The 13626-nt window shown below is 42.1% G+C and overlaps 9 protein-coding genes across 9 annotated transcripts; 6 read left to right on the top strand and 3 right to left on the bottom strand.

Moving 5' to 3' along the window:
• Nucleotides 1-14: 14 nt before the first annotated feature.
• Nucleotides 15-1436, top strand: NEMIN01_0618 (anaphase-promoting complex subunit 6; the record flags this gene model as incomplete). The annotated part of the gene is made up of 1 exon (XM_051476560.1): nt 15-1436. The coding sequence occupies one exon, from the start codon at nt 15-17 to the stop codon at nt 1434-1436; it is 1422 nt and encodes a 473-aa protein (XP_051332520.1).
• Nucleotides 1437-1660: 224 nt separating this feature from the next.
• On the top strand, nt 1661-2272 carry NEMIN01_0619 (dTMP kinase; the record flags this gene model as incomplete). Its single annotated transcript, XM_051476561.1, has 1 exon — nt 1661-2272. The coding sequence occupies one exon, from the start codon at nt 1661-1663 to the stop codon at nt 2270-2272; it is 612 nt and encodes a 203-aa protein (XP_051332521.1).
• A 399-nt stretch (nt 2273-2671) lies between these two features.
• Nucleotides 2672-3265, top strand: NEMIN01_0620 (uncharacterized protein; the record flags this gene model as incomplete). Its single annotated transcript, XM_051476562.1, has 1 exon — nt 2672-3265. The coding sequence occupies one exon, from the start codon at nt 2672-2674 to the stop codon at nt 3263-3265; it is 594 nt and encodes a 197-aa protein (XP_051332522.1).
• A 363-nt stretch (nt 3266-3628) lies between these two features.
• On the bottom strand, nt 3629-4816 carry NEMIN01_0621 (uncharacterized protein; the record flags this gene model as incomplete). Its single annotated transcript, XM_051476563.1, has 1 exon — nt 3629-4816. One exon carries the CDS (start codon nt 4814-4816, stop codon nt 3629-3631), a length of 1188 nt encoding a protein of 395 aa, XP_051332523.1.
• A 337-nt stretch (nt 4817-5153) lies between these two features.
• NEMIN01_0622 (uncharacterized protein) lies at nt 5154-5603 on the bottom strand (the record flags this gene model as incomplete). The annotated part of the gene is made up of 1 exon (XM_051476564.1): nt 5154-5603. One exon carries the CDS (start codon nt 5601-5603, stop codon nt 5154-5156), a length of 450 nt encoding a protein of 149 aa, XP_051332524.1.
• A 359-nt stretch (nt 5604-5962) lies between these two features.
• Nucleotides 5963-9202, bottom strand: NEMIN01_0623 (isoleucyl-tRNA synthetase; the record flags this gene model as incomplete). Its single annotated transcript, XM_051476565.1, has 1 exon — nt 5963-9202. One exon carries the CDS (start codon nt 9200-9202, stop codon nt 5963-5965), a length of 3240 nt encoding a protein of 1079 aa, XP_051332525.1.
• Nucleotides 9203-9420: 218 nt separating this feature from the next.
• Nucleotides 9421-10860, top strand: NEMIN01_0624 (signal recognition particle subunit SRP54; the record flags this gene model as incomplete). The annotated part of the gene is made up of 1 exon (XM_051476566.1): nt 9421-10860. One exon carries the CDS (start codon nt 9421-9423, stop codon nt 10858-10860), a length of 1440 nt encoding a protein of 479 aa, XP_051332526.1.
• A 332-nt stretch (nt 10861-11192) lies between these two features.
• Nucleotides 11193-12131, top strand: NEMIN01_0625 (uncharacterized protein; the record flags this gene model as incomplete). Its single annotated transcript, XM_051476567.1, has 1 exon — nt 11193-12131. One exon carries the CDS (start codon nt 11193-11195, stop codon nt 12129-12131), a length of 939 nt encoding a protein of 312 aa, XP_051332527.1.
• A 185-nt stretch (nt 12132-12316) lies between these two features.
• On the top strand, nt 12317-13228 carry NEMIN01_0626 (uncharacterized protein; the record flags this gene model as incomplete). Its single annotated transcript, XM_051476568.1, has 1 exon — nt 12317-13228. One exon carries the CDS (start codon nt 12317-12319, stop codon nt 13226-13228), a length of 912 nt encoding a protein of 303 aa, XP_051332528.1.
• Nucleotides 13229-13626: the final 398 nt, after the last annotated feature.

Genomic DNA, 13626 nt, shown 5'->3' on the forward strand with positions numbered 1-13626 from the left:
TTACTTTATTTACGATGGACATGGATTTACTATTTGCCTGCAGAGAGGCTTATTTTGAAGAAAGCACAATTTTACTCGCTGAGTACGTGTTCAAGCAGAACCAAACACCTGAAAACTTTTTGATCCTTCTTACCTCGCTCGTTGCTACATCCAAGCACGAAGCAGTAAAATGGCTCGTGAACAGAAGACGAGAATACTTCCGATACGGTGAGGTGCAGAGGCTGTACATTGAAGCGATGAAAAGACTTGGAGAGATCTCTGAGATAGATCAGTTCCAGATGACCGATGAAAAAATACCTCGAACACACAAAACATCCTGGACACCCATCAGCCCAGCTTCACTGAACAGCTACTACCAGGCACTCGTGCAGAAGGGAAGCGAGAAGAAAAGAAGGGAGTGTCTGGAGGCAGCAATAAAGCACGATGAAAGAAACCTTGAGGCATACATCTACGTGGGAATGAACAAGTCCTTTAGTGAGCTGCCTGGGTACATCGATGCAATAAAAGACTCTGAGCTAAAGACTCTGTTTGGCCAGATACTCACAGAGCCCCGAGGTAACTTCTCTCTTTTCTCTCGGTCATTTTACTCGCCTTTTTCCTGCTGCAGAATAGCCAAGAGGCTTTTTAATGACCGACAGACCAGTGAAATATTCCAAATAGCACAGTACATGGCAGCAGTGTATCCATCACACTACTTTACATACGTAGCCACAGGGATGTATTACATTCTAGTGGGAAAGCACTCTGATGCCAAAAGATCTCTTTTCAAGGCGCTGCAGCTAAATAACACCTTTGGAATGGGGTGGATACTGCTTGGGTACTGCCAGGCATTCCTGTGCGAGGGAGGCAATGCCATCTCCTGCTACGAGAAGGCTGAAGTGCTTATGGAGGAGAACTACACACCATCACTGGGAATAGCGCTGGAGTATCACAGAATGAGGAGCTACAAAAAAGCAGAGAAAAAGTATCTGGAAATACAGAGTAGATACGGCCTTGATTTCTGCTTCAATGCGTACGTCTCGCTTCTTGTTGTCCAGGAGAGACACGAAGAGGCTCTAAGCCTCGTACAGGGCAGAGAGTATTCCGGGGAGAAGGCTCTGCTAAAGAGCGTATGCCACTTGTTTATGAATGATCCCGTAAAGGCAGAGGATGCGCTGACTAGCATAAATATTTCATACCACAGCCAAACACGAAGCAAATACTATCTCCTACTGGGATATATTCGGCACATAAACAAGAATTACTGCGATGCAATCGAGCTGTATCAAAGAGCTATTTTGGACCCTGGGAAGCCAGTGGGCAGTCTAGTCAATGACTTGCTTGAGTTGGCAATAAAAAACTCGCTGGAGGAGGACAACAAAAAGCTCATTACGCAGTACAGAGAGGACGTATTTGACTTTCTGGATCTTAAATCAGACCTGCCACTTGTCCTGTGATGTATCATTTATAAATTATTGTGTAATTTACTCAGTTTTACTTTGATTCTGTATATGATTTGCTGTAGCACTTGATCTTCCATCTTTCTCGGGTTATATCACAAGTTTACATATTCTCGGGTTATGTCTATGTATGCACTGCTTTTCTTAGGCCGTACTTTAATGTTCTATATTTATACAGAGTGTCTATGTGCATTTATAAATGAAAGGATGATTTTTTTTGGATGAAAAAAAGTCTCTTCGTGGTCATAGAGGGAATAGACAGAAGCGGAAAATCTTCTCTGGCGCGCACATTAAAGAACACGCTGACTGAAAAAGGGTATAGAGTGCATCTGATAAGCTTTCCCAACAGAGAGAACCAAACAGGAAAATTGATATCAAGCGTTCTCAGTGGAGAGAAAGTGCTCGAAAAAGAGGCAATGCATCTTCTTTTTTCAGCCAACCGCTGGGAAGACAAGAGCATAATTGAGACACTGCTCAGCAGAAACGAGAATGCTGGCTGCAATGCCACTCCATCTGTTATTCTATGCGATAGATACATTCTATCGGGCGTGTCATACTCCATGGCCAACGGCCTGTCAGAGAAGTTTTCATTTGCTTCTGATAAAGGCATGATCGAGCCTGATCTTACTTTGTTTCTAAATGTGTCTCCTGAGACAGCAGAGAAAAGAGCGGGATTTGGAGTAGAGCTGTATGAAAGAAGAGAGCTCCAAGAGAAGGTCTATGTGGCAATGAAGAAGCTCCTCGAGAAGTATGAGCACAAGCTCATTCCATCAAAGTCACAAGAAGAGATGCATGCCATATCACTGGACTACATCTTAGATCTGCTGAAATAGTCCATAGACATGGTTTGTGGTGCTTGGCTAGGATGTAAACTGTGAATAAATTGAATTTATATGTTTGAACTGTATCTCCCTGTTGCATGCTAGTTTACCATCCAGTATCTGTTCTCTGTGCTATTTTCAGGTTATTTTTCTGATTAGAATGCTAGTTGGTTCTTGAGATACAACTATAGCACTTGCTGCATAAAAAGTAACTTTTAAGTGGTAATTAGAAGTTGAAGTAGCTGCAATCAAAAGACACACAGTTAAGTATTTTGACTGTACTGAGAAATGGTGTTTAAACCTAAAGACACTTGCAGCCCTGTAGCTATGAAATTGTTTTGTTCTCGGCTATGTTCTGTGGTGTTTTTGCCCTTCCAATAAGATATTTAAATTATTTGCATTGGTGTGGTAATGAAAATACAGCTGGAAAGCGTGGAAGAGTTTGAAAACATTTTCAAGGAAATACTCAGCACAGAAGAGAACGCGAAGAACACACAAGATGAGCTTGATGTGCTGATGCATATAAAGAATCTGTTCTTGAAGAATGTAGAAATAGGAGGAGAAGAGCTGAACATCGGGCAAGTCACACAGGAGAAAGTGGAGAGGAAAAAAGAGCATGCCAAGATAGTGGCAATGGTTGAGGAGGCAGAGAGAAACAAAATGGACTCACTAAAAACACTTTGTAAACTAAGAAGAGAGCTTCCTCTCGCCCTAAAGGAAGAGATAGAAAGCGAATACCAAACACTAAAAAAACAACTTCAGCAAGCATCCTCAGTCCTTCCCTTTTCTCCCCCCAGCCCAGCACCAGATGAAGATATATCCAGAATAAAACATACAGTTGAAGAGCTGTCAGAAAGATGGCCTGTTGTAATATCTCAAATAAAAGAGCAGATGGCCTGTGTAGAGAAAGAGGTAAAAGAAAGAATAGACCAAAAGGGGCGAGATATTGAGACAGAGGCACTTTCTTTGCTCTTCAAAGACGAGCTAGAGCTGCCTGACAATTAAATACTTGTGCATCCAACCCTTTAATAAAACTGTTTATTTAACTAAATTACTACTATGTTTCTTCTCGGGTTATTCTCTGATTATTCTCGGGTTATTTTCTTCTCAATTTATTCTCTGAGAATTATAACTCAAGTGATCTATCAATGATCTGTCCATAACTATGACCTGCCCTTGTACTATTTTTGTATTATTCTGAGGTATATAATAGTTTACTGAATGCTCTCGGATTATGAGTATTTCTGATTTTATTTTTCTTGTTCCTCTTTGCAACATAACCCTGCAGAGCGGGTTTGTATTCGGGGTGCAATAATATTTTGCGTGCAAAGACTCTCCACCGCATGAAATCCTGAGACAGCATGCAGACTATGCCCTTGGCGGCACCCGGGCGATTTTGTTGCTCTTCACTAAACTTTTGTACTTATCTACTATCTGCTCTTTTGTCACGTTTTCAAAGTTGCACTTTTCCAGCACTACATCCCAGGCTCTTCCATACACATTTATGGCATTTATCAGCACTGCTGTTTCTGCAGGCAGCCAATTCTTCTTCTTCTTTCTTGTTTTTTTAATGTTCTCTTTGAAGGACTGGTCCAATGCTCTGTTTTCTTGTGCTGCCAAGCTCTCTGCGTGCGATACAGCGCTCTTGTTCTTTTCCGCTTTTTCATCAATTTCACTTTCATTCCACTCTACTTCTACGCCCTTTATGTTTGAATTGAGCAGAGAATCAATCTTTATCGATTTGTACTTTTCTGCAAATTCTTTTCTGGCTAGGTCTCTCTTTCTTCTTCTTTCCAGCTCTGTGTCTATGCGAGAAGCCTGCTTATACTCCTCAAATTCAGCTGCACTTTTACCACTCCACAGCATCTTATCCGTGCCCATCACTATCTCTCTGAAGTTTACAACCTCTTCAACAGTCTCTTCAACTGGACTTGGCTGGCCCATTGTTGCCAGGAGGGGAACTCCCAGTCCATCGTATATTCGCACAGTTTCTTGTAGTAGCTGTTCTTTGAACTCTTCAAAATACTTCTGTCTAACCTCTTTTTCTGCAAGCACATCTTTTGTGTTTGATGTTTCTATTATTTCTGCTATCATTTTATCGCACTCTTCGGTGTTCAACGATGAATACCTTGCCCACTCTCTGTCCTTTGTATTCTCCAGCAGTATCTTGTGTCCCCATATAATCACTCTTTTTATGGGAGTGTTTCTGCCTTCTGGCATGCTTTTCAGATAGTCAAAAACCTTGTAGAACTTTCTGTTCGCGTCTGGAGCAAAAAAGTTCAGCAGAATGTTGTTGTGAATTAAAAACAGAACGTATTTCAAAACGGTCTCCTCTTCCAGCTCGCATCCTTTTGACTCCAGTTTGGACTTTAGACTGGAGATTAGCGATGCAAAGTAGGGCGAATTTGAGCGGTAGGGTGCTTCTTGGCTGCTTTGCATGTTTTTATCTGAGCTGTGCAGCGCTGTCTTTCTATCCAATGGATTCTTTTCTATTGCAAGCTCTATATACACGTACAGAATATAGTCTATATAGTACATTCCTTTAAGACATTCCATTGCATATAAAAAAATTCTAAATTATATTATTGCCGTACAGTTGTTTTAATCACAGAGCTCCAATGGCATTTACAGTAAATAATGAAAATAGTATTCTCTCTTTATTGCCATTACACAACTCTTTTATGGTTTATTTCTCTTTATTCTGCAGTCTCTGATCTACTTTTTTCACCTATGAACAACAGAGATAGCCCGAGAATATTTGCTGCAAAATATTTTAGCTTATTTAAGCTGTTCAGGTGCTGGCCGTGTTTATATTTGCAGTGTGCACAGGATACATTTACTACTCTCATGTTATATCTAGTTGTTTTGAATGTACTTGTGCACTTGGATCGCGTCACATCTGTTTTAGCTTTACATATTCATTTTTTATGAGCAATAATTTGCTGTTTATTTGGGCATACAGCTGCACCTGTTTGTCTCTCTCCTGGAGATCATTCTGCTGTGAGTAGCACAGATTCAGCAGCCCGCCTATCTCTTGTTCTACTGCATACAGCACCCCTTTGAACTCCTGGGTTATTCTCTTCAGATCTGCTATGCTCTCATCTTGCAGCACTTCTCTTTCCATTCTCGGATTGCTGCGGATCTCCCGTCTTAGCATGTCTATTCTCTCGCTGAGCACGCCTATTATTTCAGTTGAAAGAGATCTGTTGGAGTTTAAAATGTTTTCTTTTAATATTCTATTTTCCTCTCTCGTCTGCTGCAGCTCTTCTTCCAGGCATATCACCTGCTCTATAAGGCTGTTTACTCTGTTATCTTCGCTTCTTTCATCTGATATTCCATCCATGCTAAAAAATTGTATAAATTAATATTTTTATAGCTGTAGCCACGACTGTTCATTTCTAGATTCCGTCTTTATCTGCACTAGGATCTCACCCACTGATTATTCTCGGTCTGTTCTCGTCTATGCCATCAGAATCATTCTTGGGCTATCCTCAATGTATCTTCAAATTAGATGGCTAGAGCTATGATAACAGCTAGAGAAACATTTATTCACTGCATAGCTTATTCTCGGGTTATTCTATGATTGCAAAGACGCAATAGAGAAGATGGGTGCGAAAATATCCAAGGATGCATGCAGTTAATGACAGTTGGCAGTAGTAAAATAAGAAGATTGCTAATTAGAGTTTATTTCAGATATTCTCATCATCCCTTCAGAGGCTTTGTCTTAGCTAGCGACAGAGTGATTTTTTTGTTCCCTAGCTTGAGAGTTTCGCTCACTGCTTCTGGCATCTCTGCACTCACTATGTGCGTATTTGCATCGCACACAATCTCTGATCTATCGATTCCAACGGCATAAAGAGAGGCCTTGTCTGCAATGCACAGCTCAGCCTTCTTTCGCAGCTTCTGCACTGCGCTCTTCACTTCCCTTCGTATCCACAGGGTTTCTATCTCCTCGTCTCTTTCTGTTTCCAAAATAAGATAGATAAGGTCTGACGCAGAGGCTCCCTTCTGTGTTTCCGGTAGGTTGACTGCTTCTCTTCTGTAGATAACTTCTTCTCTTGTTATTTCCATGCCCTCGCACACCGCCTTTCCTTCCTCTAAGAGTGTTGTTATTGCCTCTTGGTTGTCTGCTGTTTTCCTTATCGCTGCTGATCGCTTCTGCACCTCTGAGCCTCCAAAGAGAGCGCTGATCTTCTTGAAGTCTGGCACAATCTCCTTCTTCCACACGTACTCGCTCTCTTTCTTGTATTTGATCTTAATCGCATTGCACTCTTTCTCCATAATGTCAGTGATCACAGACGATCCCTCCATGCCCACAATAACTATCTCTTTCAGGGGCTTCTTCAGCGATATCCCGCTCTTGTCTCTTATAACACGGACTGTCTCTATGACGCTCTTCAAATTTCTGAAGTCCTTCAGGATCTTCTCCAGCGATGTGTTCTTTGTCTGTTTTGACAGCTTCAGTATTTCCTCCTTTGTGCTTTCAATCTGCGTCTTGTACATCTGGAAGTGCACAGACAAGCTCGACTCAGACCCTCTTCTCTCTGCCATCTCTGGCACACTGCATGTGTAGAAGTCTCTGTCATCTCCCGACAGCTCCTGGAAGCACACTTCACTGAAGAATGGCGTAAATGGCGCCATCACCACAGAGAAGCCCTTAAGGATGTGCCTCAGCACTTTCATTTCGGTGTTTCTCAGCCTGTCTCTGCTCAGCCTGATGTACCACCTGCTCAGATCGCTCATGAACTCCACTGCCTTCGGGAGTATGTTCTGCAGCCTGTACGAGAGCCCTTCATTCTGTATTGCGTGCGAAAACTCTTCAAACTCCTGCAGAATCCACAGATCAAGCATCCCATCGTCTATTTCTATGTTTACCTCCATCTCCGACACGCTCTGCGCAATGTCCTCAACATCGCACCCCGTGGTATCCGCCGATCCCGTGCTCGATGTGACTTTGAGGAACCTAAGGCAGTTTTGCCAGGGTATCAAAAGCTCTCTTAAAATAGCCGTTACTCCTGCGTCTGTGAACTTAAGGTTCTCAGCCTTCACAGCTGTCGATGAGATGAGGTACATGCGCATGGCATCTGCTCCCTGCGTGCTCATCACCTCCATGGGATCCGGGTAGTTCTTCAGTCTTTTGCTCATTTTCTTCCCATCTGATGCCAGCACAAGCCCTGTGACCATCACGTTCTTAAAGGCTGGCGACTTGTACAGAAGAACAGAAAGAACGTGGAGAGTGTAGAACCATCCTCTGGTCTGATCGAGGCCCTCTGCGATAAAATCAGCAGGGAATGTCATCTGGAACCTTTTCTCGTTCTCAAAAGGGAAGTGCTTCTGTGCGTATGGCATACTTCCGCTTTCAAACCAGCAGTCCAGCACTTCTTCTGTTCTCACGTACTTCACTCCATTCTTCTCTATTACTATCGCATCCACCACATCTTTGTGCAGATCTGCCACTCTTACGCCTGAGTGCTCAAAGAGCTCATCAGCTGATCCAACACATATTATGTCTTCCTCTGTTAGGTTGTTCCCTGCGCCCTCGCGTATCCAGATGGGGATGGGCGTGCCCCAGTATCTATTCCTGGATATTGACCAGTCTCTTGCGTTCTCGAGCCAGAGCTCAAACTTTCCCTCTCCCACAGACTTTGGGCTCCAGTTGATTTTTTTGTTCATTTCGATGAGATCCTTCACTGACCCCTTCACATTCACAAACCAGCTGGGCACTGCCTTGTACAGCAGCGGTGTGTCTGATCTCCAGCAGAACGGATAGCTGTGATCTATTGACGTAGTTTCGTACAAGATTCCTTCCTTCTTCAGGTGTCCCAGGAGCTCTTTCTCTAGTTCTTTGTCTTTGACGTATCTTCCTGCGTAGTCTGCCACTTCTTCCGTGTATTTACCGCTGTCATCCACGGGGCTTATGACTTCGTCATTTTCCTTGATTAGCCCGTTAGTTACGAATGCGTTGTAGTCTTCCTCTCCAAACCCTGGCGCGCAGTGGACAATTCCCGTTCCTGCGCCTTCTACGACAAAATCAGCTGCGTATGTTCTGAAATACCCGCTCTTTCTTTTTTCTTCGAAGTATTTAAACGGCGGGGCATACTGAGCTCCCACAATATCGGAGCCCTTGAATGTCTCCAATATTTTTGCTTTTTTTGCGTAGCTTTTGCTGGCTATGACGTACGCCTCTTCTATTTTGTCCTTTATCAGCACGTACTCCATCTCAGCACCAACCATCAGGGCTGAGTTCCCAGGCAGTGTCCAGGGCGTTGTTGTCCACGCTAAAAACGAGACTTTGCTGTACTCTTTCCCATTTAGTTCTATCTTTTCCAAAAGCGGTAATCTGACAGTTGCTGTAAGATCTGTTGTTGTCTTGTAGTTTTGGTTGGCTTCAAAGTTGCTCATTGGGGTTCTGCAGGCCGTTGAGTACGGCATTACTCTGTACCCCCTGTAGACCAGGCCTTTGCTGTACAGCTCCTTGAACACCCACCAGACACTCTGCATAAAGCTGAAGTCCATTGTCTTGTAGTCGTTTTTGAAGTCGATCCATCTTCCCATTCTGTTGACTATTTCCTCCCACTGCGTGGAGTACTTCATGACTATCTCTCTGCAGTACTGGTTGTACTGCTTTATTCCTATCTTCTCAACGTCTTGTTTTGTCTTTATGTTGTATATCTTGTCTATCTCGTACTCGATTGGCAGCCCGTGGCAGTCCCATCCGAATCTTCTCTCTACGTGGTAATCCTGCTGATAGTAGAATCGGGTAATGGTGTCTTTTATGGTGCCTGATAAAATATGCCCGTAGTGCGGTAGTCCTGTTGCAAACGGAGGGCCATCATAAAAAGAAAACTCCTTTTTTCCTTTGCTCAGTTTATTGCTCAGCTCAAACGCCTTGATCGTTTCCCAGTATTTCTGTATTTTGTCTTCTTCTTTACTAAAGTCCATGAATATAAAAAAATATTCGTGTATTATATCCAGCCAAAAGTCTCGCTCTCTCCCACCTGTCTCAAAAGTTCTTCAGTCTTTTAGATAGGATCGCAGACATCCAGTGCGCTCCTATATTCTGTGCCCAGTGTGGGAAGAAGAGTCTGTCCTCGAACCGACAGAGAAAATTCACTAAGATTGGCTCCCATCGGCTTAAAAATAAATATTTTTGCCAAAGCATGCTTTCAGACTTAGGCGCAGGAATAAGCAATGCACTCCAAGGATTCTTTGGGTCAAAGGAGGGAGAGAAAGAGCTCAACGACGCCATTAAAAAAATAACCACTTCCCTGCTGGGATCTAACGTAAGCACGCGCGTTGTGCTAAATGTCAGAAAAAGAATTCTGGAGCGGTTCAAGCTGCAAGAGCTGCCCACAAAGGCGGGAAGAGAAAAAGCGCTGCAGAAGATAGTATTTGAAGAGCTCTGCGGGATCATGGACTCTGGCAAAGAGCCGTTTAAGCCCAAGAAGAAAGAGACTTCAACCGTTCTTTTTGTGGGGCTGCAGGGAAGTGGAAAGACCACAACTTGCTGTAAGTACGCAAAGTACTACAAACAGAGAGGATTCAAGGTGGGGATAGTCTGTGCTGACACTTTCAGAGCAGGCGCGTACGAACAGGTAAAACAGAACGTGCAGGGAATGAACATTGAAGTGTTTATCTCAGACAGCTCTGTAGACCCGTCTGTAGTTGCGCAGACAGGAGCATCAGAACTAAAAGAAAAAGGATGCAACTTGATTCTCGTTGACACGAGCGGAAGACACACACAGGAGGGCGAGCTATTCAAAGAAATGGAGGATATTGTGCGCTCTATAGACCCCACAGCCTCTATTTTTGTGGTGGATGCATCGATAGGTCAGGCCGCAGAGATTCACGCACGCAGTTTTATGTCTCGAGTGAAGCTCGGATCGGTGATCATCACAAAAACAGACGGAACAAAGAACATAGGAGGAGCTCTATGCAGTGTCGCAGAGACAAAGACTCCTGTGGCCTTTATCGGCACTGGAGAGGGAATGGGGCACATAGAGTCTTTCAATCCAAAGGGATTCGTAGGGAAACTCATGGGCCTTGGAGACATCACAGCCTTTGCAGAGAAGTTGGAAGGGCTGAACATTTCGGTTGAAAAACAGGAAGAGCTTATCGGAAAGATCAGCGCTGGGGAGTTTAGCATGGAGGATTTCTACGAGTACTACAAGAAGATCCTTGAGCTTGGGCCTATCAGCCAGCTCTTTTCTCTGGTGCCTGGGCTCAGCAGCTCCATGTCGATGCTCAACGAAAAAGAGTTCAAGAAAATGGGCACTGTCTTCGCTGCAATGACAAAAAAAGAGCTTAGAACGAATGGAGAGGTGTTTATTCGGTCTTTGCCTCGGCTGGTCCGTGTGGCCAAGGGAAGCGGAGTAACTCCCACGCAGGTGAGAGACACTGTAAACTCCTACAGAATGATGGCGCAGATGTTCCAGCGCCTTTCTTCCAATCCCATGTTTGCAGGTCTTTTGGGCGGTAAGGAGGGGGCAGCAAACAAGGAAATCACTCCAGATGCAGCCCGCGCACAGCTCAACCAGCTCAAGAAAATGATGCCTCCTGGGTTCTCCTCTATGTTTGATCAGTTCGATAAGTTTTTTTAGATCTCTAGAAATAAACGGTTTATTTTATGCTTTTCTGTCTACGGGCCTTCTCAACTACTGCCAATTCTCTGTTGTGCAGTTGATATCTGATGCTATACTGCTCTGAAATACTTTTTTCTATATTTTTTACAAAAAAGAAGCGTAACAATAGTAGTTATTCTGTTGTTTAGTTATTGTAGCTAGACGTAAAAATATTTTTATTTGAATTAATTGGCTGGCTTTATTGTCTTTTATTTCTCCTATGAGACTATTGGCCAGTGGCTATTTAGTTTTTTACTGCGCACATTGCTTACTCCTACAACAGTATATATACGAAAAAATTTGCAAGTTCCATGATACTGTCATTTCTAGCTAAAAAGAGCGCTGTCTCTGACAGAACTGTTCTTTCTTATCTGTTTCAAAAGCTCATTGTGGATGTTGATAAGACACTGCTAAGCATAGTGAACAAAGAAAGTAACTCTGAAAATGCGAATAGACCAGATGAAGATGGTTTAATCCAAAGCAGAAATGATGCAGTTACAGATAAAGTTGCAGATAACGTAGTCAAATACGAATCAAGCTCTAAAATGAAGAGGTATAGCACTGCATGGCTTAAGCTCTTTGCACTGTTCTTCTTTGTTTCTGTTCTTACGTTTACGAGTTATTTGTGGCATGGATTTATGTGGATGGTTCCTCTCTCTTTATCTCTTAATCTGTATGGAAAATCCTTGATCTTGCTGCACTCTATCAGCTTAGTTATATACTATTCAGTAATAGTTGTATACTTCACTCTATACCCCATATACTCTCTGTTCGAATACATGGTAAAATCAGAAAGTTTGAAAATCCGAAATAGTGTTCTATACGTTTTCCTGTCTGTGGTGACTTATTCCACAGCATGGTTCTTTGCAAAGTTAGCGTGCAACATGTTTTTGACGCTTATGGCGATCCTGCTGTGCATGAACAATATTGGCTTCATAATAGCTGTTCTCTTTTTGCTCTTCTACATCGGGTACTTAGGAATTGAATTTGCTAATCTTTTCATGGGAGAGAAGCATGGAAATACATGGAGGAAAATAGGAGTGGCCCATCAGATATATATCCTGTATCTTATGCTCTCCAGTGTTACTCTGCTTCTAAGCTTCTTTGTGGTGATTGTAGTTCTCAAACATCGCTCTCTATCTAATATAATCTACGGCATACAGTCAACTCTGGTATATTTGTTCAAATGTTTCTATTTTCAAGATAGTGATGATGATGATGATTATGATTATGGGATTAGTGAATACTAGCACACTCAGCCAGCTAATAAACAGCCATATAAAACAACCAACTCTATTTATCTTATCTACTTTGATTTAATCCTGCAATTTCTAAAACTGCACATATTGGCAATATTTTCCAAAAAAAGCACAATTTACACAGGAGTAAGACCGATACTTCTAGCAGTATATATACAAAAAAATTTGCAAGTTCCATGATACTGTCATTTCTAGCTAAAAAGAACGCTGTCTCGGATAGAACTGTTCCGTCCTATATGCTTCACAAGCTCATTGCAGATGTTGATAAGATACTGCTAAGCATAGTGAACAAAGAGAGCAACTCTGAGCAAAAACCAGATACATCAGATGAAATTATTTTAATCCAAAGCGGAAACGATGCACTTGCAAATAACACAGTCAAAAATGAATCAAGCTCCAACATAAAGAGGTATGGTGTTGCATGGCTTAAGCTGTTTGCACTACTCTTCTTTGTCAATGTTTTTACATATATAGACTATGTATCGCATATGTTTCTGTGGGATTATCCTTCTGGTGCATTTCTTTCACTGCACAGCCTGCCCGTATATGTGATATGTTTTATTAATGTAGTTTCAAACCTGCTAGTAACACTTATGTACTTCACTCTCTTCCCTATCTTCTCTCTGATCAGATATATAATGAAATCAGAGAGTTGGAAAATGCGCAGCAGAAAACTGTACATTTTTTATACTGTGCTGACTTACTCCACTGCCTGGCTCTTTTCAACAATACTCTGCAGAATTTTTATACATGTTTTAGCGAATCTTCTGTTGTTCGTAAACATTGGCTTTGTGGTAGCTGTTCTCCTGTTGCTCATTTACATTGGGTGCTTGGCAATAGAATTTGCCAATCTTTTCATGGGAAAGAAGCATGGGAGTACATGGAGAAGCATAGGAGTATGCCATCTGCTATACATTGTGTATCTTATAGCCTCCTGCTTTATCCTGCTCTGCAACTTCACCTTGTTGGCTGTACTTCTTAGAAAGTGCACACTCAATCAGACAATTGTCGGAATACAATCAACTCTGGCATACTTATTTATAGCATACAACACCAGCATTCTAATTAGTGGAATAAAATTGTGCTAGAATACACATTCACCACTTTAATTACTATCTCAAGATATAGCTAAAGGCTAAGGAACAAGGTAAAGGAATTAAATTTTATTTTAATTTAATTTACACTATCCTGGCAGATCATGATAGAAGAACAAACGAATAGTATGAAGCAATTGACATACCGGCATAGTCCCGGACCTTTAGCACAGAGAATCAATAAATCATCATATACTTCTGACACTCTATCCATTCTCGATTACATTTATAGCCACAACAGTCTTCCCAATCGAGGACACGGCATTTATAATAACTGTTACTCTACTTATTTTATCTAATACATTTCCATATCTAATGAAGTCTTTGTTTCTGTCGTGTGTGTACCATTTATATCGAGCACATCTGAGAATAAGTATAGAGCAATAAATTTA

The sequence above is a fragment of the Nematocida minor genome (genome assembly GCF_024244105.1).
Source record: "Nematocida minor strain JUm1510 chromosome Unknown 7859, whole genome shotgun sequence".
Taxonomy (NCBI): Eukaryota; Fungi; Microsporidia; genus Nematocida; species Nematocida minor.